Consider the following 27,034-nt stretch of genomic DNA (forward strand, 5'->3'; position numbering starts at 1 on the left):
GAAGACTTCCAAGGTCCCTTCCAACTCTGATATTCTGTATCCTCACTTACCTTACTCACTCCCCCATCCAGCAACCACTCAAAGTTACAAAGTTGTAAAAACAAAACAAAACACAGTTTTGTGACCAATCATTGCATTTATAGCATCCTGAAGCATAAGATCATTGTTCATGTGCTTTACAATCAGTTCCTGAAAAGCAGTTAATGGAGAACGCAGAAGTAAAAGTGTACTACTTAGTGCAGCAATAAAAAACTGTTAAGTGATTCATTTAACAACCAAATAGAAAGTGATGTTGTAAGCTTGTTGCTGTCATGCCCTGTCTGAGTCTGAATCCGAGGAGGAAGACAAACAGCTGACTTGGAACAAGAAATAGGTTCTGTTGGCTGTAGAGGAAACTGGGGAAGGGCAAAGTCAGGCTGGGGAGAGCAGTGAAGAGGTAGAACAAGGGAGAGGGGGTTCAAAGGAAGACCAAGGCCCTCTTCATCCGAGAGCACGCAGGAAGAACAGACGAGAGCAACATGGGTTGCGTGGCTTACGAGGGAGGAAAGGGCCCTGATTCCCTTCACAAGGCACACCTGAGAAGGGAGTTTAAAGGAGAGGCAGTCTGGGAGGGGCGTTTGTCGGAAACAAACTGTTGTGTTTATCTCATGTTGGCTGCTATTATGTGAGTTCCTGGCATCCTCCCAACTGGTTTGACTTACTGCCGTGTTACTTCACTTCTGGAACTCCTTATCTTGCCCTGCCAGATTTATTACCTTATTTTGTCTTGCTGAATTCATAGTTTAAAGTTTTCTGTTTATAACGTTTTGGACTGGAATATCTGTAGTCAAAGATTGCAGGTTCCCGGGAGAGTTTTTCTACAAACCGTAAGATAACCGGGACATTGGGGGCAAAGTTGGAGCTAACAAAGAGATCCCTACTTATTATTCTGGCTGTGTTGCCTTTGTGCCATGCCCCGGGACATCACAGTTGTAGTCAGATGATTTTCTATGTAGCAACCATGATGCTTAACAATGCAGTTGCTGGTCCCAATTCTGGTCACTAAGTGAGGACTATAGAAAAACATGCACTTTTCAAAAACAGTTTCAGCCCAAGTTGCTATGCCAAACTGTGAAAAGACTGATTTGCTTCTGACTTTAAGGTTCAGGTGAACCCACCCACAATGATTTGCAAGTCATGGTTTATGGCTTAGTGTGGTATGTAAACCCTTTAACTGAAATTTAATTTTTTTTAAAATTGATCATGCAAATTATATCCCAAGTAGTAGAAAATCACAAAATGAATTTTAAAAACAGGACTAAGTAAAAAATAAGTAATGCTGTTCTTGAATGTATTTAACAATATTAGAGTAAAGATTTCCTCTCTCCAGTCATTTCCAACAACTTACGACCACAATTGAGCCCAAAATTTATGTTGCTAAGTGAGAAATTTGTTAAGTGAGTTTTGCCCCATTTTATTACTCTCCCCCCCACATTAAGTACAGTTCTTAAATTAGAACCTGGTTGTTAAGTGAATCTGGTTTCCCTGTGGACTTTGGTAGTCAGAAAGTTGCAAAAGAGGATTACATGACTCTGGGACACTGTAATCGTCATAAATGTTTTCAAGTATCCGAATGTAAATCATCGGACCATGTTGCAACAGTGTTAAGTGTGAAAAACGGTCATGTCACTTTTTTTCAGTGCTGTTGTAATTTTGAATGAACTGTTGTAAGTCAAGGACTCCCTCTATAGGGGGCACTGCTCATCTCTGTTTCATAGCCAAGGGAGCCTGAATTGTCCAAAGACACTTCCATGGTCATATGGTCAGCATGACTATACGCCAAGGCGCACAAAATTCTATTACCTCACCCCACCTATTTATCTACTTGCATTTGCATGATGTTTTCGAACTACTAGATAAGCAGGAACTGGGGCAAGTAAAGGGAGCTCCCCCCATTGCATCGCACTCAAATCTCAAACCTGGGCTGTCAGCTTTCCAGCTGATCAGCTCAGTGTCTTTTAACCGGTAAGCCAATGCTCCCCCTACAGAAAAAAATCATTTCTCTACATACTGCCAATAACTTCTGCTGGGTCAAAGTTACAGCCCAGGTGAGACCTTGGTATCCAGAATGATGGCAGACATTGTGATTAATAAGAAGTTCACAGGAACAATACTAAATGACATAGCAATCAGGAAGATCACATTTTATTCTTTGTCATGACAATATTAAAAGGAATGCAGTGTGTGACAAGCATATATTGTACATGTGTTTGTGTGTAATATATGTATGTATATGTGTGTATATACAGGGGTGGGATGCTACCTGTTCTGCCTGGTTCTATAGAACCAGTAGCTCTGAAGAGCAGCAGACACCAAACCGGTTCTGTGTCTGCTGCTGTTTGGCCCACCCGCTCGCCCGGGCTCTTACCTGTCCTTTATTTCCTGCTTTTTCAACCTCAGCTGCTTTGTGCAGCACAGCTGAGGTTAGAAAAGCAGGAAAAACGTGGCTTTTCGAATGCTGCACACTCGTGCGCAACGCTTTTCAGATGTCCGGGCGGCACAGCTGATGTTTTTTTTATATACACGTGCAGCGCGTGTCAGGCAAAACATAGTCACTGAACCAGTAGTAACACCGGTTGAATCCCACCCCTGTGTACATATAATTGTGATAATATACAAACACATATATATATATACATATCACACACACACACAAACTTACACACACACACACACACACACACACTTTGCTTTTTTATGAAAAAAGGACGTTGGAAAAATATCTGAAGGATAGTGAAGATGTCCTAAAGCTAGTATACCAGTATACCTACCAGGAAGGCTTACTGAGTACTGGACAGGCCAAAGTGGTCTACAAGAAAGATCAAATGGAGAAAAAAGATATAGGAAGACAAAGCATTACATGACCAGTACGTTAAAGAACATAGCAGGCAAAGCAAATAATAGCAAGACCTGGCAATGGCCAACAGCAGAAAAGTTGGAAAAAAGACAGAGGGGCTAATTCTGGCTGCACTTAAGAACAAATGCATGGAAAGCCAGAATTAAGAAGACAACAACCACAGCAAGTGCTGCCTCTGCATGGAAGCTGAAGAAGCAGTGGACCACCTAGTTAGCTGCTACAGGAAGATTGCACAGAATGATTGCAAACAACAGCACAACAAAGTAGTAACACTGGAAGATCTGCAAGAAATATCATTTGCCTGCAAGCAAGAACTTGACGGACCATAAAATAGGAAAGTCATAGAAAATGAAGAAGCTAAAGTACTCTGTGAGTTTAAAATTCAAATTGACAAGACACCTGCCACATAACAACCTAGACTTAATTATTGTTGATAAGAAAGGCTAAAAAAGTCTGGATAGAGAATGTGGCAGTACCTGGATACAGTAAAATAGAAGAGAAAGAATGGAGAAGATAAATAAAATACAAAGATCTGCAAATAAAAATAGAATGACTGTGGCAAAATAAAGCAAATGTAGTACCAATAGTAATACAGTAGGCACCTTGGGTGCAATCCCAAAACAACTGGAGCACCACTTGAACACCATTGGCATTATAATGAAACATTATCAAAATTCTTATTTGTAACTCTGAAAGCTATTTCCATTCAGTTGCTGCATTATTGGATCAAATCAGCCAATAATCTAATATACTGCAAGACTGCTCACCTTATTTCTATTAAAAGTCAGAGTAAGAGTATTCCTGCACATGTTCATAATGAAAGTTCCTTCTGTGCTTACAGGTTACCCTATGAATATGTATTTGTATTATTCCTACCAAGTCTCAATTGCTATGTTCCTGTTGCATTATTAATTCTCCTTGATTTAGGAAACGCTATTTTTTGTTAATTTTACATGATTGTATATGGACATCAGTAATTTAAAAGACAAATTAATGGCTGAATTAATTTTACACAGCACAACCCTATTGGGAAATAAATTTTACTTAGTTAAGTCTATTTCTATAGTAGTATACATAATTGTTCACCATGGAGAAAAATCTAAGAGTCTAAAATGACTTGATGGCATATAATCAATCCATGATTGCATGCATAAATTGCTTTTATATGGCTCAGTCTCATACTGCTTGCTGTTTAGAGTCATGATAGAGTTGAGCATCATAAAAGTTTAATAATAAAGTTATGCCCATATCTAAAAATTATAGCCCTTTAAATATTTTCCTTAAAATCTGATGAATATAAAAATAATTAAGTTAATTAAATGTGTCATTAAAAGTTCTGTTTTATCTACTGTTACAGTTCTTTCTCTCTTTTACTTTTTTTATGCTTGCTTATTTTCTGTTCTGGATATAGCAATAGCAATAGCACTTAGACTTATATACCACGTCGCAGTGCTTTACAGTCCTCTCTAAACAGTTTACAGTGTCAGCATATTTCCCCCAACAATCTGGGTCCTCATTTTACCAACCTCGGAAGGACAGAAGGCTGAGTCAACCTTGAGCCTAGCGAGATTTGAACTGCTAAATTGCAGGCAGCTGGCAGTCAGCAGAAGCAGCCTGCAGTACCGCATTCTAACCATTGCGCCACCATGACTCTTATGCTGTTTAAAATACTTTTCTAAATAAAGAGCATGTGAATTTTTTTTTTGTAAATTTGTTTGTATAAACAAAAAAAAACCGCCCTTGTGGCAGATCTACTCACATTTATATTATATCACTATAGAGATTCTTTAACAATCAGATTCTACGAATTTGGCTCACATTCCAAAGTATTTCAGGCTTCCTTCAAGAAAGAAAAAGTAAAGATGCCAGGAGTAGAACTATAAATGCTGAACTACATGTAGTTAGTACTGTCTAATGTAGTTAGAAGCCATTCAAATTATTAGTTCTTTCCAATTACAATAACATCTAAATGTCTCTTCAAATACAGTATGCAATTTATCTATGGGATTTGTATTGATTGATTATATATTTTTTACATTCTGCCTTTATTATTTTATAGGTAAGTCAAAGTGGTGAACATACATAATGCTCCTTCCTCCTCCTACTTTCTCCATAACAGCAACCCTAAAAGAGAATAATTATATCAAACTTAAGCAGCAGATAGCGCTAGATTTGGCGAAATGGGAAAATTTACAACTGTCATTAATAGGGAGAATATCAACAATCAAGAGGAATATACTACCCAGAATTTTATATTTGTTCCAAACAATTCCAGTTAGGCTTGGAAAAGATTATTTTGAAGATTTAAATAAAATTGTGTTGAAATATATATGGCAAGGTAAGAAAGCGAGAATAAAGTTAAAACTTTTGCAAGATGCCAGAATAAGAGGAGGATTTGGTTTGCCTAATTGGGAGTTATATTACCAAGCTACAAATTTGATGTGGGTTAAGGAATGGATAACATTAAGAAATACTAGATTGTTGACATTAGAAGGACATGATCTGTTGTTGGGGTGGCATGCTTTTTTATGGTATAAAAGAACTAAGACACAGGGGTATTTTTGAAGACATTATATACGGGAGTCTCTGTGGTTAAACTGGGAGAAGACTAAAAGGCAATGTTATTTGAAAATTCCAGTCTGGCTATCGACTATTGAAGCATTTTCTTATCCTATAATATATAAAAAGGAACAAACAGTTAGATATGGTGAAATATTGAATGAAAAGGGTGAACTTAAATCTATGCAAAAATTAGAGGAACAAGGTATAAAGATGAATTGGTTTTTATATGCGTAAATACATTCAAGGTATGACAAAGATTCTAAAACAGAATAAACTGACTGACTTAGATAAGATTTTGACAGGTACTGATGAAAAGGTTATTAAAAAATTGTATGGATATTTATTAGAAATTAAACTAGAAGAACAAGTTAAAGAAACTATGATTGCTTGGGGGAAGAATTTTGGATATGGGATTGATCTAGAGAAATGGCAAAAATTGTGGTCTCAAAATTATAAAATGACAATGTCAACAGCATATAAAGAAAATTTGTATAAGATGTTTTACAGGTGGCATTTTCCCCAAACAAGAATAGCAAGAATGTTCAAGAACAAATCTGAAAAATGTTGGAAATGTCATCAGATACCTGGCTCATATTACCATATGTGGTGGACTTGTGCGGATGCCAAAAAATATTGGACTAAAATCCACACGTGGTTAGAAAAAATAACAAAAAAGCATATAGACTTGAAACCAGAAATATTTTTATTGGGAATTTTACCTGAAATATATAGTAAAAAATTGAAATACCTGATTGTAAATGTATTAACAGCGGCTAGGATTGTATTTGCCAAAAATTGGAAAAATGAGAAAATACCACTACAGGAGGAAATCATTAAGAAAATATTGGAATGTGCTGAAATGAGTAGATTGACATTTGAAATCAGAGAACAAGATGATAAACAATTTCATAAAATTTGGGATCTATTCTATCAATGGTTAGACAATAAAATATGGTAATGAAATATGTAAATTCTTAGAAAATAATAAATATATAAAGATGTATTTTTTCTTATTATATCTACAAAATGATTGTAGGATAGATTTGAGATGATAATATGAACTGTCATAAGACAAATTAAGTAAAATATGGATTATTTCGTAAAACATGAATGAATAAAAGTATAGTCAAATGATTGATTAACAATATTAATGTATTTAATATTTGATTGAAAATATGAGAATATATACAATGTAATTGTAATTGAAGACTACAAAATGGAAGCATAAAACAATTTGTAAACCAACCGACACACTGTGTGTATATATATGGAAGATGGCTTGATGTTTTTATGTTTTCTTTGTCTATGTTTGTCTTAAAAACCAATAAAAAATTTTTTTAAAAAAAAACAGCAACCCTGTGAGATGGATGGAGCTGAGAGAGCCTAACCCAGAGCACTCAGTTGGAATATGATACGCTAACTTTATTCATGACTAGTTAGCATATTTTTCTTCTTTTTTCTCCTTCTCACTTCTCCTTTCTCTTTCTTATGGGGACTTTGATATATATTATAAATATTCCACCTTAGCTAGAAGAACAGGTCTACTTAACATTATATTTGTTGAACAAGCTATTATTTCAAATTAACATGTTAATAAGGGGACTGCTAGTTTAGAATATTCTGAAACAATGTTCTGTTTAAGCAAAGAGCCCATGTGCTACTACTGATGCAAAATATATACAACAGTTCATAAGTTTGGTAGAGGATGTTATCAGGAATTCAAGAGCATCCATAGTAGGACCAAAGATCTGTGCTTCCCATCAGAAATTGTGTAAACACTATGCGAGTACTGCACTTTAAAGACAAACTCAAGATAAGTAGACTTTAAAAATGTGCCCTATTTCTTTAACCATTTGCCTGTGTATTTGTAAAGTAGATAGACCTCCTTAGGCAGTTTTGAAAAGCACTTCAAAAGAGGTCACTAAAATGTAATTAATCCACCAAGCATAACAGAAATATGACTGGCTTACCACAGGCCATGGAGCACCATGCAATCCCAACAGATATTTAACTTGTAGATTTAACACTGCACATATCAAGGGAGAAAGGATGCTGAGTCTATCATTCAGCTTTTTTTCTACATGCCTTTCACCAACAGCAATTTGCACAGCTAACTTGGAAAAAGAAGAAAATGCATATGCAGAAGACAACCAACCCAAAAGCAGGTAGAACATTGGTTCTTATTTTATTGACTTAAGTTTTAAAGTAAGAAACTGTTCTTGATTTAAAAAGCAGTTTGCATCTTCAATGCTAAAATAAGCCACTCAAATCAACCTTATTGTCTTATATTTGCTTCCACTGCTGTTTCAGAAAATGTCTCCTGCCTTATCTAAAAATTGGGCAGTGTAGCAACACAACATGAATCTGAATGTAGTTGTCAGGTTTGCAAATTAGAATAAAAATCCAAAATAGATGTAAACTTGTCAAGATGTCTGCAGTCACCAGCTTCTGGGGAAACAAGTCTTGAGAACTTAACCATATAAGGAATTTATTTATTTATTTAGAGATTTATAATGTAGTTCAAGAGAGCTAATTCAATGTTTTTAAATTAATATGCTAATTCCATCTAGGAACTTCTTACCCTAAGTTTCTTTAAACCATCCCTTCTTTCATCCACTTCTAGAAAAAGGAGGAAAAAAATTAAAGAAAACAACAAATGTTTAAAACTAGCCCTTGCTAGGACAGACATGGATAACAGACAAGTAAATATATTTACTTGCCACTTTTTGATATTCTTCTCAAGTGTATTAAACACTGCAAGTATCAATCTATATTTGGAACAGGTTTAACAGGGCATCAAAGCTATTTTAATTTCTCAGAATCAAACCAGAGAACCCAATGTTGTTTTATAGTCTAATATGCCATCATTACGAGTTGTATCAAGCTAACTCTCAATACTACACAGATTAAATAAAAGCACTCAGTTAAAAATTATTAAAAGTCATAAATCTACAAATTTGTTTGACAAGGTGCACTCTATCTCTAGACCTATTCACTTAAACATCTGATGAAACAGATATCCAAAGGATATTTACGAAGTGAAAAAGGGTCAAGAAAAGACAAAGGGCTGGAAAGTAATTTTGACTATTGCACATGGTAAAGCACAAATATTTCCCATCTGTGGTTGCATTTTTAACATGCTTCCTCTCTCCTTCCAGAATAATGCAGTTTAGAGAAGATATATTTCACAGCTCATCATTGTATGCTCCAAGTCACTTCACTAGAAATTATTACCAAAGAAAAGGAGGTGATATAAATACAGTTCTATCAAAGGCTTCAGTATTTTACAGAAAAAATAGACTTCCAAGGTAAAGCATAAATCTTAGTAAAACTGCTGTAATGCATAAAAGGAAACTCTCACAAAGGGCAGCAATGCAGATTCTCCTTCAGAATACATTTGCTACAATCTGCTACATGACATAAAGCAGTTCCTCTGCTATTATAAGGATTGCTTGGCAATTTATTATACAAACTATAGAGAAAGAACATAAGGGGTTACTCTGTGGCCTTCATGGAACACTTAGCTTCCTCTTTCCCTTCTATTTCTTACAGCCACTACTGCCTTTATCTTGGAAACCAACTCAGTGGTAGGCTGCCAAAGAATAAAAGCAACATCACTGAGAAAGGAGATTCAAGGAAAAAAATTTCCCATAGCATTCACTAGTATCCTGCCAATCGACAAATAAACATCCCCACGTCGTGCATTTGTGAAGAAAGATACACGTCTGTTTGTCCTACTTAACAAGAAATGTAGTTCTACTATGTCCTACATTGAGCTTTGAAGATTAGTAGCAGCAAATCATGGGTTGACTTGATGTTCCTCTGAAGTTCAAAGGCACATTTCAAACTCCTCAAATTCTAACTTAGGAAAAATAATAATATAATTTCTATTCACAAGAAACTTAGGTTCAGTTAGACATCTTACAGTTTCCAACAGAAAGACTCACATAATCAAACAAATAAAGAGAGGTACAGGTACAACTTACTTATGGGACTGGAAGTTCCATCATTAAGTCACTGATATCGTAAGTGACACCTCATTTTACAACAATTTTTATGGTAGTCATTAAGTAAATCACATGTTCATTAAGTTAATTCAACTTCCCTGGTGGACATTTTTTGCCGGAAATTGGCAAAAAAAGTTTCAAATCATTATCAAGGGACTGCAGGATGACGCAACCAACTAAAAATGCAAACTGGATGCTAAGCATCCAAACTGCAATCAAGTGACCATGGGGATTGAGTGATGGTCATATGTATGAGTACAGGTCGTCACTTTTTCCAAGACCATCATAACTAGAAATACCATTAAGTGAATGGTCATAATTCAAGGACTAAGTGTATTTCTTTTTCTCTCCTATTCAAGTAGAAATTATGGTACTAACTGCTGAACTACAACATACCAAGGAATGTTACACATATCTATTTTTGCAAAAAGTGAGCTTTACCAACCTGTTTTTCTTTCTTCTGTATTTTCATTATCATCAATTTTGGGGTATATATTATTTCTGCAAAATATAAAACAAAACTCATTCCGGAAATTCAAACACAGAAGATCAATCTGGGAAGTCTTTTACTATAATGCTCTTTCAAAGGTGCTACTGTTCACTTCATAAAAATATTATCCGTGCAAGATGAGCTGCTAGAACATAAATAACAAAGTTCCTGTGTCACCTTAAAAGATTTGCTGGTTTATTGTGACATAACCTTTCAAAGTATTTATTAGCTTTTAAAATATCAAAGGACAATATTGTTTTTTTGTGGTGATAGAAATCCAATTTATTCCTTTCGCTGATGGGACAGGTTCATCTGGAGAAAGAGAATGAACACTTTAGACCCTGGAGTAAAAGCAGAATTGTGGTTTTAAAAACAAACAAACAGCTATGTCTTAACCACATTTGTTGGGCAACAAGTCCTATTAAATGTAGAAACGCTTAGTGCTGAACAGATATAATTGGGAATGCACTATAAATAAATTGCTGAATACAAGATAACACTACTGTACAGTGTCAGAGATATTGACAAACAGCTCTAGTTTATAAATAAAGGCAATACCTTTTCAGTTCTTAAGGTATTCAAATTACCATAATTTATTATTCCTGTTAAAAACATTGTTATCCATAAGGATATCTCACCACTAGTGCTCTTCTATGGAAATGAGACAGAAAAATAAATAAGCATGTACAGAATTCCTAATTCCTCTACTGTGACTGAGAGATTGGAATGCAGATCTGGGTGCTAAAATCACTACATTGGAGGACACTCAGTTGAAAGAGAATTATCTTAAAAGAAAGGGCTAAATATAAAAGTCATACAAAAGTTAGCTTCTGCTTTCCCGAGGAGCCCTTTCCCCTCAGAATCCACCGATGTTATGTATTGGGAGGAAATGTATAGAGCTCCTATCCCACAAGTAATTCAGAAATTTCATGACAGTTAAATTGTTTGCATTTTTGAATCTATACAGAAACTAAATATCAACAAAATACAAGATCATACACAGAGCACATATACACATCAACCAATGTTGTTTTTGATTAGTTTGTTTAGCTTTAGTTACCATGTACTGGTGGTGATTATCATAAATTTTGGCTTGCATTTTAAAATTCAAAAACTTTCCTGCTGTTCTGATTCATTTATTCAGCTTTGATGTGTATATTCAGGTCTTCTAGATGTTGAGTTTTCAGAATACTTTTAAGTGCAGAATTTTCTATTTTGTAGACCATCATATTTGCAGTGTAGTATTTTTTACTTTATAGTTGTAACATTAAGATTATTTATATACAGGTTAAGCAGCAGGCAACACCCCTAATATAAGTATTACAGGCACAATACAAGCAACTCAGGTCCAGCAGAAAAAATAAGAATGCATGGCTTTTTCCTATGTTTGCACAGATCAGACAGGCAGACTCCCAAAAAACAAGTTGCTGAAATTGTTGCTTCTCTGTGGTGTAATGATTAAGGTATTGGACAAGCACTTGAGAGAGACACTTTAAATCTATGCTCATCCATAGCATTATTGCTTTTTGGCCCAATCTACCCAACAGTACTATTGTGGGGAAAAGGGAACACTTGTACCCTGCCTTGAGCTGCTGGGTCCATAAATTAACAAACAAGAAGGTAGAGTGATAATAATCCATGCTGACTGCTACCCCCAAACAGTGAAATTAGTCAATTGGATAGCTTTTAATTGTAAAAAGAATTAGAAAATATGAAGACAAACCCAGTCAAAGCACAGCACGAGACTATTTTCCATCCACCCTAGCAGCACAAAAAGAAAATGCACTTGCCTTTTCCAGGAGCAATACATTGCCTTTTTTTGAGGAGAGGAATGAAGGAACTTGTTCAGTTCAAAAATTGGAAACCAAAGAATGTGAACATTTCAAAGTAAGAGCTCCTCCATTTTTATTTCAATATCCTACAAGAGACGTAAAATAATCTTATTATTTTTTTCCTATTACAAGCAAGACAATACAAGAAAAAGAAGGAGAGTTATCACAGTTGCCTCTCTAAATATAAAAACAAAACAGAGGACATGTGAAATGATGTATAAATCAGTGATAAATCAAATCTTTCTTATACCAAAGACAGAATGCTTCATCACAGCTGACTAAAAAAGAGCCTAGACCCTGCAAATGATTTGCTTTATTACAATTTTATTTTTTTTAACCTAGCTTGCAAATCTGTGTAGATAATCCCTAAGCATTAGTAAAAACTATTAGTATTAGTAGTAATTCATTAGTAATAATTAGTAAACTATTATTATTTGCAAGTGATTACAGCTTCTGAAAAAACATCACAAATCCTCTAAAATCAGCCCGTTGCCTAGACAGAGATGCAGTGCTTGCCTTCCCAGTGTTTTGACCTCCAGATTATAGTTGGGTTGGGTTTTTCCCATGAGCACTAAAACATGTTTTGTGTCTTCTGCTTTCTTGATGCATAGTGATTTACTATTGTGGCAAAAGCCATGCAACAAAGAACTTCACAAGGATAGTAGGGCAACTAATTAGTGGTGCTTTTGCACAGGACAAATTACACCATGCATACATAATTTGGGAATTGCTACTGCCATTTTAATTTGAAAATGGGCAACTAGCAATGGAACTAATATCTCAAGAAAGCTAAAGAAAGATGGATACACCAAATTTAGGAAAAACATTTCTGGAGCAGGAATGTTATTTTCTCAGTTTCCTGGAATAAATCTCTCTTGAAACTACTCTCTTGAAAATCAAGCTGAAACAAGGTTACAATATTCACAGTACAGCATGAACTCAGAAACACTTGAAGATCAAGAAAGGTAATTTAGCATTATATAGAGGTCTAGCATTTTATTTTAGAGATTCCAATGTAATGGCTCTATTAGGTAAAAAGCAAACTTGGACCAAGAACCATTGTAAACCATTCAAGTACCCCTTACTAATCTCATGATGTAAGAAAATTCTGCCACTCATGTACCTTTTATTGGATCAGCAGATGTGTGTGGGGGGGTTTCACTACTACAAAAGACCTAATGGAGTCGATTGGATAAAATAACTTGATTACAAATTATATCCAAGGCACTTCTATTTTTTTTAAAGTCCATGTAAAAAATATACCCATGTGTACAAATGTTTACAATTGTTCCAAAGCAAAGCAAAATATACATAGTCCTACAATGTAGAAAAAAAAATAGCATAATAATCAGTTGATTATCAGCTATTTCTGAAACATGTGCAATGAATGAGAGAAGTTTGCAAATTCACTGAGCAAAATAATTAAAATCTCTTTTGACTAAATTATATTTTACTCTAAAAAAAATCTGCATGATTAATATTCTGGGCTACTTTCTAAAATAGTATCTGTTGGAAATGTGCAACTATCATGTCTATGCAGATAATTTAAAAGTTCAATAATGCACAAAATAGAGAATTTAACTGGCATTTTATTTGTTCAAAAAGGGCAGATGCAAAATTGTGACTCATTTAGAATATAATGAATAGCTGGAGGTAGAAGGCTGCTTTTATTCTTATACTTGAACGTGGAAAGCTGAAATAGGGATTTTTAATAAATGTACCCAAATAGCAAGGTTGGTTTTAGGTGCTACACAATTTGATTTACAAAGAGATAAATGAGTGGAATTTACTGTTCTGCCACAGACATCAAAATGACTTAGGCTGGGCCCTTCTGTTCCACAGCTTCCTTGTTGTACGTTATTCTTTTTCAACTAGCAATTTCATGATTTGAATTCAGGACTTTCTGCATACAAAGCATGTGGTCTTCTATTAAGCTGCAAGTAACCTATTTGAATCCATTCAAAATGATAATATGAAGCTTCAAATGAATAGGATAGGTAGCTCTAACATAAAAACAAAGGTATTCAAGCTAATCTATAATAAAAAGTGGCAACCCCACCACATGAGGTGAACTTAACTATCTCAAAACTCTGCTAAACAATTGGCAGAAACCTTTGAGAGAAATGTAAAATGTGGCTTCAGCTTTAAGTATTGCTCCTGCCTATTGTTCAGTGATTTTTTTAAAAAGTATTAGTGAACACTTATGCAGTTAAATTCTAATGCATCAACTTTTTTTTAAAAAAAAAAAACATACACAGGTTTTTAAAAGCTGCAAATTGCAACAAGAAGGGACTATTTGTTCATGGAGTCCTAACTAATCAGCACTGTGTATAGCCAGTTTCTGCTGCAAACTCACAAAACTGGTTTTCCCTCAATTCACGGTTTATAAAAAAAAAGTTCATTTGCAAAGATCAGTGTACACCACTTGAATAATGCTTTTGTTCAACAGTCTGTCCCTAGATGGCCAATGAGATGCCTTTAAGAGGCCCACAAGCAGGAGCATTCTATTGTTAATATTCCTAAGAACTGTAGTCAGAGACATACTAGATATACTGTATATCAGCAATGCGACTAAATAGAATTACCTTTCGTTAAATATCTAATCATCCTTTTCCTCCTATAGCCTGGAAGCAAAATCTAACTTTTAATCTCCTTTCTTATTATAGTCAGTTTTCTTGCTCTATTTTTTTCTGCATGACTGGTATCTCCTTAATCACCTTATTATCCCAACTTAATTTTTAGTACTGTTAACTTGTGAAAGAATATTAATAATTTATTAATTCATTGATGCCCAAAGCACAAGGAAGCCCTGATTTTTATTGAACCAACTGAAGACAGGCCTTTCTCAAGGAAAGAATCCAGATATTAAAATTCCTTTCGAATTAGTTGAATTTATAGTGACTTTACTTCACGTGGTTTTCAGGCATCTCTAGGTTCCCTATATTCTTTGTCTTGCATGTTTGTTCTCAATATTTATATTCAATTTTTATAGCTGTCCATCTCAACCAAGTGACCCTGGGCAGCTTACAATTACATGCTTATAACACTTAAATTATTTTATGTATTTTTAATATATTGCAAATTGTTTGGGAAACCCTTCTCTGAGCTGCAAAACAGTACAGAAACATACTATAAACAAGTATCATGTATCTGCTGCAACAGCCTCACCTCTGAAAATTTACGCATATAGATTTTAGCATGGTTAGAAATACTATATATACAATGTACCATGTAATTCATAATTCCTACTACATAACCAGCAGTCAATTAATATGAATGGCCAATGGTCACTTTTCAGATTATAGCTACTAATAAAAGTAGTTACAAATAACTGCAAAGTAATAACAATGAGGAGTGAAGAATTTCTTATTATCTACAAGTTTACTATCTGGTCCTATTCTTGCCTGCAGAACTTTCCAGCACACCAATTTCATGCATCTGATCATCTCTGGGCTTTTACAAATAGATATGCTGAAATTCTTTCTCTCGATTTAAGTATCCAAATAATAAAATTTCTCTGTTTAATCTCAAATGAGACTACCCAATTTTCTAAATGATTACCTTATGAACATCAGAAGGTTCTCACAAAAGCTTTGATTGATTGGTTGGTTGGCTGGTTGATTACTTTCTTGGAAATGATTTTATGCTTCTCTCAAGGATATTTTTATATAGATATTTCTTAAAAATTGACTAAGCATTTTATAAAATAAGCAACAAAATCTTCTTGCAAGCAGTAATTCAGGCAAAAAGCTACCTCCCACATGAACAAAAATGTTTCCAAATAAGTGTAATAATCAATTGAATATATCCTAGGTAGTCCTTCTTTATTACTATTGCTGATAATCATTTGCCTGTTATACTATTCTCTTTGATTAATTGTTATTTCCTAAGCATGACACATTGAACAAAAGTGTAATAAAGGCTGAGTGGAGTTTTTGAACATTGTCCTCTGATAGGGTTCTCCTCACCTTCTGATCAAGTTGTTGGGACCATTTGACCCTACATCTTGTTGGGCCTGCTGGAGAAATTGCAGGAATAAATTGGGTTATATTATAATCTTAAAGAGTTTTTATACACTGATACATAATGTGAATTTCAACCTTTTCAGCTACATATTTTCCCATTGTTCCGTTTATATTATATAATGAAAAATTTTGCAAAAATTTATATTATATAATGAAAAATTTATACAGTTTTTTAACATATAGAAGAGAATATTTGTAGCTCAGGATTGAACTATGGTGTCTTTAGTGCTGTCTGAGCTTGGTTGTTTTCTTGCAGACATTTTATTATTCAATGGGTAATAAAAGTGCTAGTACAAATTATGTTACCTAGTTGGGGAATGAAACATGTGTAATTTCAGGTTCTTTCACTTATTCTTGTTTCAAATTTCAATAAATGTGTATATATGTTAACAATTACATGTTCATTATTTGTTCACAATTCTATTTCAAACAAAAGTTCTTTTATGTACTTTAAATCTAAGAATTGTAAGAAAACCATTGATAATTATATCTCTTTGCCCTCAGTTCTCTTAATTTTATTTTACTCTCCCTTTGACAAAATTCTAATATTTCACAAGTTAACCATTTATGCTTGCTTATTATTTCTCATCTATCACATGCTCCTTGTGGTGACAGCCACAGATATATTTTTGGGTGCAATCTAGGTTTGCATCTATATATTCTCAACATGTTACACCTAACATAATGGCTTTTAAAATCCACAGTGACCTTGACTTTGTCATACCACAAATATCCTTGCTACCCAAGTCTCAGATCATGTTTTTCTAACTCCAAAAACCTGTTTCTCAGCATCCAACCCAAACTGAAATGCAATTTCAAATCAGATAAACCCAGTCCTCTACATTTTGAAGCACTTTATAGCTCATGTTTTTTCTTCTTCTGTCATTGTTTAAATGGTGCATCAATTGTCACAACAAGTATTTTTTTGAAACAAAAACATCATTCTGGTAAGACTTCATTTTTATCACTGAAATTCTCCCTAATAATGACAACTGTAGTTTCTCCAATTGTAAAGTATCTTTTTAAACTTCATTCCATACCTTAACGTGATTGTTTTGAAGTAATGTACAGTTCACATGTGCCATATATTTTTTCTTTTTCTTCCTAGTACTTTTCCTGCAAATGTGGGGCCTGGGCTAGGTTTTTCAGATCAACCAAGGAACTGACCAACCGGTTTTTCACCTGAGCCTGACATGGTAGACTGAGAGTGACTGGCCCAAAGTCACCTATCTGACTTTCATGCCTCAGACTGGACTAGAGCTGACAGATTCCTGGTTTCTAGCCTGATGCCTGAAATACTAGATCAAACTGACTCTTATTTGTCAGGGTACCCGAGTATTTTACCTTTATCAATTCTGTTGGTCTTCTATTTTTACATTTGTCTTGTTTATTAATCTCAAAACATAGTAATTTGCCCATTAATATTTCAAATCCTTTTAAAGGATCTTCAAGAACAAACACCAAGTCTCTTGCAAGGACCCTTGTTATAAATTTAGTTTTTCATCTTTACTACTATAACTCTCATTTCGAAATCTCTATTCAGTATTTCATGAACATTCAATATTTCCTGGAAAGAATGAGTATCATCATTCTACTGAACACTTAATTCTCACAATAATACTGTGTTATGTCTAAGTATATTTACCTATATTGTATGTGAAGTATTATTATTATCCTTATCTTTTTACCATTCATTGTTATGATGATGATGATGATGGGTCTATTGCTCTGCATTTACACTGAGTGGCTACACAGCCAAATAAAGTATTCTATTCCATTCCAAAATAAAGAAGAGTTAGGACAGTGAGCATCCTTGTCTTATTCCTTTTGTATCTCATAGGGATTTGTTAAATCTCCATTAATAATTATTATCCATTTTATGAAATTTTCTCTAAAATTCCTATCTTCCAGAACCTTATATAAGAAAACTCAGTTCAAATTGTCAAAGGCCTTTTCTTCATCTAAGATCAATGCAGTTTGTTTTTCATTATGTTGTTCCAAGTATTCCAAAATATCCAAGGTATTTCTGATTAAAAAACACTTCAATCCTCATGAATAAATTCTTGAAAAATTATTTTCCATCTGTCAGCTAAAGTTACAACAGAGATAGATTAAGGAATATAGATAAATGTACAAATAGTTAAGATTTATGTAAAAGTATATGTACTGTCATGGAAGCGTTGCAATGAATGGAAATGATGTTGTATATGAGAAAAATTGTTTAATAAAAATTATTTAAAAATAATAATAGTTACAACTTGTAGTTATTATTCAGTAATATTCAGTTTGTTGTTAAAATGAAATCTTGCTCCTCTTTAATGCAATATTGCCTCTTTCAAACACTTTGCATTTTTCCTACTTGTAGATATTCATCATGTTTTATAAAGGCTGTAAAAGTTCATTCTCAAAATTTGTATAATAACTACCTGATAATCCATCTGTTCCAGGATCATTTCCTAGTTTAGTTCTTTTTTATAGCTTCAGAAACTTCCCTTTTTATTATAGATTCATTCATAATATATCACAGTTCCTCTGCAATGCTTGGTAAATTTCGTTTCTTTAGATATTCATCTATTTTCTCTAAAGAAACGTCAGGTCTTTATACAAAATGAGAATAACATTGATGAATGTTTTTAATGCCTGTACTGTCCATTAATACAGTATCTCCTTATAATTTCAGTATCATTTTCTTTTCTTGTTCTTTTCGTAATTTGTATGCTAACCATTTTCCTGGTTTATTTGCACAAAATTTTTTGATTTGCATAATTCACTTTTATGTCCATTTCTCTTGCTGTTAACATTAATCTTGCTGTTTACTGTGGTAAAAGCTTAATTTGTTGAGAAAGGGACGTTGGTATAATTACCTGTGAACGTCCTGTCTCGTTGGACTGCGAGAGAGTCTAGTGTGGGGATCATTAAGTAAGGACAGTTTCTCTGCTAGAGTCATAGATACTATAGAGCAGGGATCCCCAACCTTTTCGACGCCGCGGCCCGGTTCCGGCGTCAGCTGGGCGCCGCGGCCCGGTTCCGGCGTCAGCTGGGCGCCGCCATCTTTTTGACGAAAATCACTTCCGGTGACGTCACCGGAAGTGATTTTTCGTCAAAAGCGGCGCTAGCGCTCTGGTGAGCCTTTTCGGGTAGAAATGGCTTTCTACCCGGAAAAGCTCACCGAGCGCTGGCGCCGCCATCTTTTTGACGAAAAATTGCTTTTTTACCAAAAAGATGGCGGCGCCAGCAACCAGCGGCCCGGTAAGGCTTGTTCCGCGGCCCGGTACCGGTCCGCGGACCGGCGGTTGGGGACCCCTGCTATAGAGGCATCTAGAAAGGCTTCTATCAAATGCATTTATGGTGCAACTTGGAGGACCTTCTGCACTTGGTGCAATGAGACTAGTTGTTTGACCATGGAGGCCTCTATTGGGGACATTATTGAATTTCTGCAGGACGGGTTGGACAAGGGACTGTCGCTTAATACACTTCACAGACAGATAGCAGCTTTGTCTTCTGTCTTATCCATGGGGTCATTGGAATCTATTGCTCACCATCCTTTAGTCCACAGATTTCTCAGAGGGGCATCGAATCTATGTCCTCCGGTTGTCCACAGGTACCCTACCTAGGACCTCTCCAAAGTCCTACAGATTCTTACAGGAACTCCCTTCAAGCCACTAAGAACTATTGGCTTGCGTTTCATGACTATTAAGGTAGCCTTCTTGGTGGCCATCACGTCAGCTAGAAGGGTTTCGGAACTGGCAGCACTCTCTGTTAGGGCAGATCTTTGCATCTTTCACCATAACAGGGTGGTTCTGAGACTTGATTTCACTTTTGTTCTGAAAATTAACTCTTTGTTCCACAGAGCGCAGGAACTGGTATTACCAGATTTTTGTCCTAACTCAACTCATGAACTGGAGAAGAAATGGCATGCTCTGGATGTTTGCAGGACATTGAAGATTTATGCTAAAAGGACTTCTTTGTTCCGAAAGACAGAATCTCTCTGATTCCTTTCAACCGGCTTCGTTAGGAAACAAGATTTCCCCTTCAACTATGGACAGGTAGATTCGATCCTGCACAGCATCAGCTTACGAAACTCAGGGTCTCCCTGTGCCCAGTAGATGAACAATTCACTCCACTAGGAGTGCAACCACAATAGCAGCTTGGGCTACTCAAGCTTCTATTGAGGAGATTTGCCGGGCTGCCACCTGGTCATCTCCTTTCCTGTTTATCCATCATTACCGTTCACGTCTGCGGCTTTTGGCAGACGGGTGCTCCAGAGGGTTGTATCAGAGCAGGCGGATGAGGACCAGACCTAACCTTCCCAGGGGACATGCCGACTTTGGTGAGCCCCACACTAGATTCTCACAGCTGCCTAACGGAGAAGGGACATTGGTATAATTACCTGTGAACATCCTCTCTTGTTGGACTGCGAGTCTAGGCCCACCCTGAGGAAGTCTGGTGGGGGGGGAGAAGGATGTTTTAATATTTTTCAGAACACGAAAACGTCTGTCAAGAATCCTTCGCTGAAAGCTGGGATAGCCATAGCAATGGTGGCATGGTCAATGACCTGTTAACATAGATAATTACTGTGGTAAAAACTTAATTTGTTGAGAAATATGTATCTTCTCTGGATAATTTATTAGTTCTCTTTTTTCTTTATTTAATTTAAAATAGCTTGTTTTTTCTCTTGACTTCTTTTTAAGTTCTCTATTATGTTGTATAAAACAACTTCTAATAGAAATTTTATTTGCATCCCAAATCATTTTTTTTACCAACTAAAAAGAAACCATTCTTAAATCAGCGCCTTTACTTAAATTATTTTTTAAAAAATTATTTTACAATCCTCCTTCACTATTGCTTCTTTCTCTAACAACATTTCAGTTTCCATTCCCCAGGGAATCTTCAGAGACACATCACATATAGTATAGAGAAAAATAATTCTGAATCAGTAAAAATCTATTTACTTTAGAACAGATACTATTCACACTGGTCCCAGATTTTCTCCATCAGACAATGCTATAGACTCAGGAGTCCTATAGACATGCTTAAATATAATATAAATATTGCAAATAAATAAATAAATGTCCCCAAAACATCTCAATGCTGTTAATAATTTCATTGTTGTAGAAGTATCCAGGCCAAATTCGAAATGAAAAGATGTTTTCTTTAAGTTGTCCTAAAGAATGAATATCCTTGAAGAGATCATTAGTTATGTTTTAAGAGGAGCTGATAACTTACTGCAACTGTTTATACTTGTGGTGAAGGAGGAAGTTATTTCTTTATATATTTCTTTCTTTTTCTCTATATTTTCTTTTTTTTCTGCACTTTTCTTTTTATTCTTTTATTTTTTAATTTGTATTAGTTTTTATCTTTTTAACTGTAATGTTTAGTAAAATTATTATAAAAAATAGTATCCCTGATGAATTCCAAAATAAAATGTATAGTTTTCAAACAGAGGTTATCCCTGCATAAATTTATCATGTGACTAAGTGTCAACATTATACTTTACTTCCCATATTTTACAAATATGTTTTGTAGCCTTTACTTATGACAACAGAGCTGAATATATATATATATATATATATAATTCAGTTAAACAGGGCAAGTATTGTACATTATGATAATGTAGCCAGTGAAAGATTCAGAGACAGAAGGCCAAATAAAAAGCAGATAATGAGATTATCAGACATTCCAGCATATGTGTCCTTGAAAAATAGAAGTGCTAATTTAAACAGATTCAGAGCTAATGGGTACACAAACATTCATGTCAGCCAAGAAAATACTGTGCTCTCTAGCATTTCATTTGGCAAAAATGCAGGTAGAAGAAGAAGTGATAAGCAGTGAAAGGGACCTTGAAAAATAACGTCTTCTAAAATGGCAATAGAGAAAGAAATTTAAAAATGCTAAGAGTGCAAGCTATATTTGCACATAAAAGAAAACTGAATGAGACATACATTCACCCTTCTAAAGCTGAGTAAATTAGTGGCATCTCAGCTAGTGCTTTGGGCTAAAAACAAACTTAGCACATTTTGTGCTAAGCCATGATTTGCTTTAGAATAAATTGGTTCATTACTTGCATTCTACTAAAATCAGTAGAGTTACTTGGATACTTTCTTATAAGAAAGGAGGGGCAGAAAATTAAGAAAAGTTTGTAGTAGGTAGGGCAAAAAAGGAATTGACTCTGTAAGAGTTAAAAGAGGAACGGAAAACGAGACAATTAGTTTATGAGGAGAGGAATATCATCCTCTTTTTAAAAAGCTGACAGTTTATAAATATACATGAAATTCTGATAATTGAAATCAAGCAAGTTATGTCTATGGGTAGTAACTGACTTACGTTTGTTCAATGACCAATGTTATAGTTTCACTGAACAGACTTACAACCAATTAAGGGTATGTTATGGCTGTCACTGGACCCCCATGGTCATGTAATAAAACTCAGGCCCTTGGCAGCCTGCTCACACTTAAGACCTCAGGGAATGTTTCAACTTCTCCCACCTGCCTATTCCTTCCCCATATATGTTCTTTTATCTCCCTGCACTCTGTAACCCCTACTATACTAGTTGACTTTCAGCATCTTCTTGTTTCCACTGCTGACCAAGCATCCCGGCCTGGTCCTGTGCAAGGCAGCTTCTGAGCACACAATATTTCTTCCCCAAGTGGTACATGGTGGTTTTCTCACAAACCCTGGAGAAGATGGCCTTGCATGCCCAGAAGCTGCCTTACCAGGCACACCAGGCACACCTCAGCAGCAGTGGTAGCAATAAGATGGTGAAGGTCAGCTAGGGTGGTGGGGTGATCACGGAGTGGCAGGGGATTAAGAGTGCAGGATGGTAGGGGTGGCTATGGCTTCCCGGGGCAGTTGTAGCTTTGCACTACGCTGCTGGATCAAGCCTTCCCAATGCACTACAGTTCAGGGGCTTTGTGCAGCCCCCAAAAACTCTTTATGACAAAAACCCACTTTTATGTCACATTGCTGAGCTGAGCTGGGGTGGTTGAGGTTTCCAGAGGTGGCTGAAACTTTGTGCAATATTGTGGCTCAGAAAGTCCCGTTGCCTCTTGAAAAAGTACCTCTGGCACAACCATGACCTGGATGACTGAGAAAATTCAGAGACAAGACAAGCAATTTCAGGCTTTTTCTTTGCAACCCCAACCCTTAGCTCCAACCCCAAGCCTATTTGCGTATTCTTCCCCCATCTCTGTCCTTATAGTCACCCTGTACTTCCTTGTGGGTTGGCAATGCACTCACAAGGCAAGCAGCCCCAGAACTGCACACATCTGGAGCTGCTTGCCCTACTGTAGCTCAAGCTTTGTTTGAAGATGTTTCGCTTCTCATCCAAGAAGCTTCTTCAGCTCAGAGCTGAAGAAGCTTCTAGGATGAGAAACAAAACGTCTTCAAAGAAAACCCCAGAAAGTCCAGTTGCCTCTTGAAAAAGCACCTTTGGGATCTGAAATGACTTAAATTGAGGTAGGTCCTCAGCTAATGATGGCTGGAATTTGATTAATGATGGCAATGGGGAATGCCATGACTGCCATCACTAAGCGATGTAGTCACATGACATCATGCTCTATAACCACATTGCTAAGTGACACAAATTCCAGTCTCACTTGTGATTGTAAGTCAAGGACAATCTGTATATTATCTCTTCATATAATAGTATTCTTAAATAAAAAATTAATTGCTCAGGAAAACTGGTCCTCTGAATAAATGGCAGCCATAACACAATAATTAACAGTCACCAGCCTTTTTCAAAGTTAAGAAAAGAACACATAAGAGGAAAAAAATTATAAATTTATCATATTGAAATGGTGAGCTTTTTATTTATTCTCAAAATAAAGAAGTAATTAGGTTCCCTGACCAAATAAAAATAATTTCAATACTTGCTTAAAACATGATTTGTTGAATAGCTGTAATTGGATTGACTAACAAACTGCACTAAACCTACAAAATATAGTTTGCAAATTATAATGGCTAAATATACACATCATAGCAAATAAAAACTGTACTACAAGTTATCACAGAGTAAGAACACCATTTTAATGTATCAATTACTATCAGTCCAGTTATCTGAAATTCTTTAGAACTAAACAAAACTGCTCTCTATCAATATGAAATGCTGTTCTGAAGAAAAACTAATATATTTTTTCCGGGCTTCAAAATGTCCAGAAACTTTACATTTTTAGTTTATGCTAACTGGCACTAACATTAAAGAAAATTTGATGGTGAATTACTACATATACAAAAGTATTTTAAAAAGTATTAACATCTAGATAAACTTAACTTCTATGGGACAACTATCACCCTGTCTCCAACCCTTTTCTTTTAGGGGCAGATGTTCAGGGTCTGATGAGATGTTATATAGAGAAATGTATGGGTCACTTTCAGTCAGGATTAAGGGCAATAACTGCTTGTTGATTGATGACCTTTACTGGAACCTCAATGGGGGAAAGATAAACCTTCTGGTCCTACCAGATCACTCGGTAGTCTTCAATACCATCAACTATGGTATCCTTTCAGACCATATGCAAGGCACTGTGTCCAATGATTCCACTCCTTCCTCAATGGATAGTTCTAGTCAATGGCTGTAGAGAAGGAAAAACTGATCCAATGCAACAGAACTTGGTTTTCTCCTTCCTACTTTTTATATCTACATGAAGCCACTCAGAGAAGTCATCCATCAGTTCAGAGCGTAGCAACATCAATATACTGATGATTCCCAGTTGTACATGGCCACCCGGATCACAGAAATGATGCAGTCAAAGTCTTGTCCTAGTGTCTGGAAGCTGTTGGGATCTAGATGGGAAGAAACAGGTTGAAGTTGAAACTGAGTAAGATGGAGTCGCTGGTTGTTCATAGAAGTTCTTTGTCATCTCTAGTACTGCCTCTGGAAAGAAAGGCACTATTTCTGTGTACTAGTCTCCAACCAGTGGACACTCACAGCTGGAAGGGCAAATGACTGTGGCCAGGAGAACCTCTATCCAGTTTCAAATGTAACACTTAGATTGCAAGGATCTTGCAAGAAAAACTCATCTGATTAACACTTGGCTGGATTACTGCAATGTGCTCTGCATGCGACTGCTTTTAAGACTGCCTGAAACTGCAGCTGGTACAAAGCATGTACCCATCTACAAACAGGGCCAAGAGTTCATTTTTGTTATATTATGTCCTTACATTGATTGCAAAGAGATTTCTGAGAGCAATTTAAAGTGCTGTTTTTATTCTGTATGGCAGTGTGGTACCTCCAAAATCATTTCTCTCAAAGTGTGACATAAAAGTTCTAAGAAAAACAGTTGGTGATTCCATGAAATCAGGGGGGCTGAGATCAGGAGCCAAGAAGCCCTCATGTTATTGAACACCCTTTCTCTGGAAGTCAAATTTACCTAACATCCAGAAACAAGTTAAGACAAGAGGTCGTCTTCTACAGAGCTTTTAATATTATCCTATGATAGCTTTAGAAATTGCTTCAGTTTTAGACTTAATTGTGATTGTTTCTGTTTATACAATAGATAGCCCATGTACTGTAATTGCACTTTGAATATTTTATATTCTTTTTGAGTACAAACTAGGGTCTTATAATTGCAGTAGTAAGGAAAGATAATAAATGAACTACTTCCTGGTGACTTTATGGATATTTCCATTAGGGAAATATTGTTAATATTTTCTTAATTTCCCAATCTAATCTTCAGTGCTAAGATTCCCTGGATGCCATCCATAGAGCAATAGAGAGATGGCCTTAAATATGGAATTCAACAACTATTGTATAAACATCAACTTAGGACAGATAGACTGGAGGGAGGGAGGGAGGGAAAAAAATCAAGATTGCACTCCTTTATTTCCTTTACTACAAAGGGAGAAAGAGAAAATCTCTGTCAGGCTTTCCAGATTCTATTACAGGTAGTCCTTGATTTACGACCACAAATGAGCCCAACATTTCTGTTGCTAAGTGAAACATTGAGTTTTGCTCCATTTTACAATCTTTCTTGTCACAGTTGTTTAAGTGAATCATCGTAGTTGTCAAGTTAGTGACACAGTTGTTAAGTAAATCTAGCTTCCTCATTGACGTGCTTGTCAGAAGGTTGCAAAAGGTGACCACATGAACCCAGACACTGCACCCATCATAAATATGAGCCAGTTGCCAAGTGTCTGATTTTTGATCACATGACCATGGGAATGGTGTGTAAAAAACAGTCATAAATCACTTTTTTCAGTGCCGTTGAAACTTTGAACAGTCACTAAATGAACTGTTGTAAGTTGAGAACTACCTGTATTATAACCTACAATAATAAAGTAGAATTCCAGTTCTTTTTGTTAGAGGGCAAAGAATTGGTCAAGGTAGGTTAATTGCTATCATATTTTAAAGAAAAATGGCCTCTTCCTTCTGATACTGATTTTTTTAACTCTCCACATAATATTGTACTACCCCTTATACTGATTCATTTAATAACCGTGGCAAGAAGGATCATAAAATTGGGCAAACTCACTTAACAAATGTTTCATTTAACAACATAAATTTTGGGCTCAATTGTGGTCGTAAGTCAAGGACTACCTGTAACATAACTGTATTCTCAGAATTTTAGCATTAAACGTTTCCCCTATTGAATGCCTGTTTTTATTTATATTTATATATTTATACATACATACATACATACATACATACATACATACATACATACATACACATACATACATACATACATACATACATACATACATACATACATATAAAAACAAGCTGTCAGGATGCATGTTTTAGAGTTGCCACAAGCATCATGGACAGTGATTTAAAAATGCTCTAAAGATATTTTGCCAGGTGATGGGAAAACCTGGCATAACAAAGTTCCAAATAGCACAATTCAGCTGCCACTTGGAATGTGCTGAAATTTCTAGCATGTATATAGTATTGAAACAGTGATGTCTACACTGGCTTCGGCATGTTGTGACCACAGCTGCAATATAAGGATATCTGCAAGAAGGATCTAAAGGCCTTAGGAATGGACATCAACACTGGGACCTCTCATCGTTCAGCTTGGAGGCTAAAAATGCAGCATGGCCTTCTTCAATTTGAAGAGACACTCATTCAGCAGGCTGAGGCAAAGAGGCAGTCCCGGAACCAGTGAAATCCGGGGGCTGGACAGGAGACGGACTTTATCTTCCTCAGTGTGGAAGGGATTGCCGCTCTCTAATTGGCCTTTTTAGCCACACTAGATGCTGTTTTAGGACCTCTTTTCAGAGCA

The 27,034-nt window shown here is 35.7% G+C and overlaps 1 protein-coding gene across 1 annotated transcript in view; it reads right to left on the reverse strand.

The window, feature by feature from the left end:
* CHD6 (chromodomain helicase DNA binding protein 6) overlaps positions 1-24,370 on the reverse strand; it is an 87,360-nt gene extending 62,990 nt beyond the window's left edge. Inside the window, 4 exon segments of the mRNA XM_087959048.1 lie at positions 9,911-9,966; positions 11,746-11,873; positions 15,756-15,805; positions 24,270-24,370. Coding sequence (XP_087815174.1) covers positions 9,911-9,943 — 33 coding nt within the window. The 5' untranslated portion in view covers positions 9,944-9,966; positions 11,746-11,873; positions 15,756-15,805; positions 24,270-24,370.
* Positions 24,371-27,034: the final 2,664 nt, after the last annotated feature.

This window comes from Notechis scutatus, chromosome 3 (assembly GCF_049901735.1).
Source record: "Notechis scutatus isolate UNSWTSFEM ecotype Mainland chromosome 3, rNotScu1.2, whole genome shotgun sequence".
Lineage (NCBI taxonomy): Eukaryota > Metazoa > Chordata > Lepidosauria > Squamata > Elapidae > Notechis > Notechis scutatus.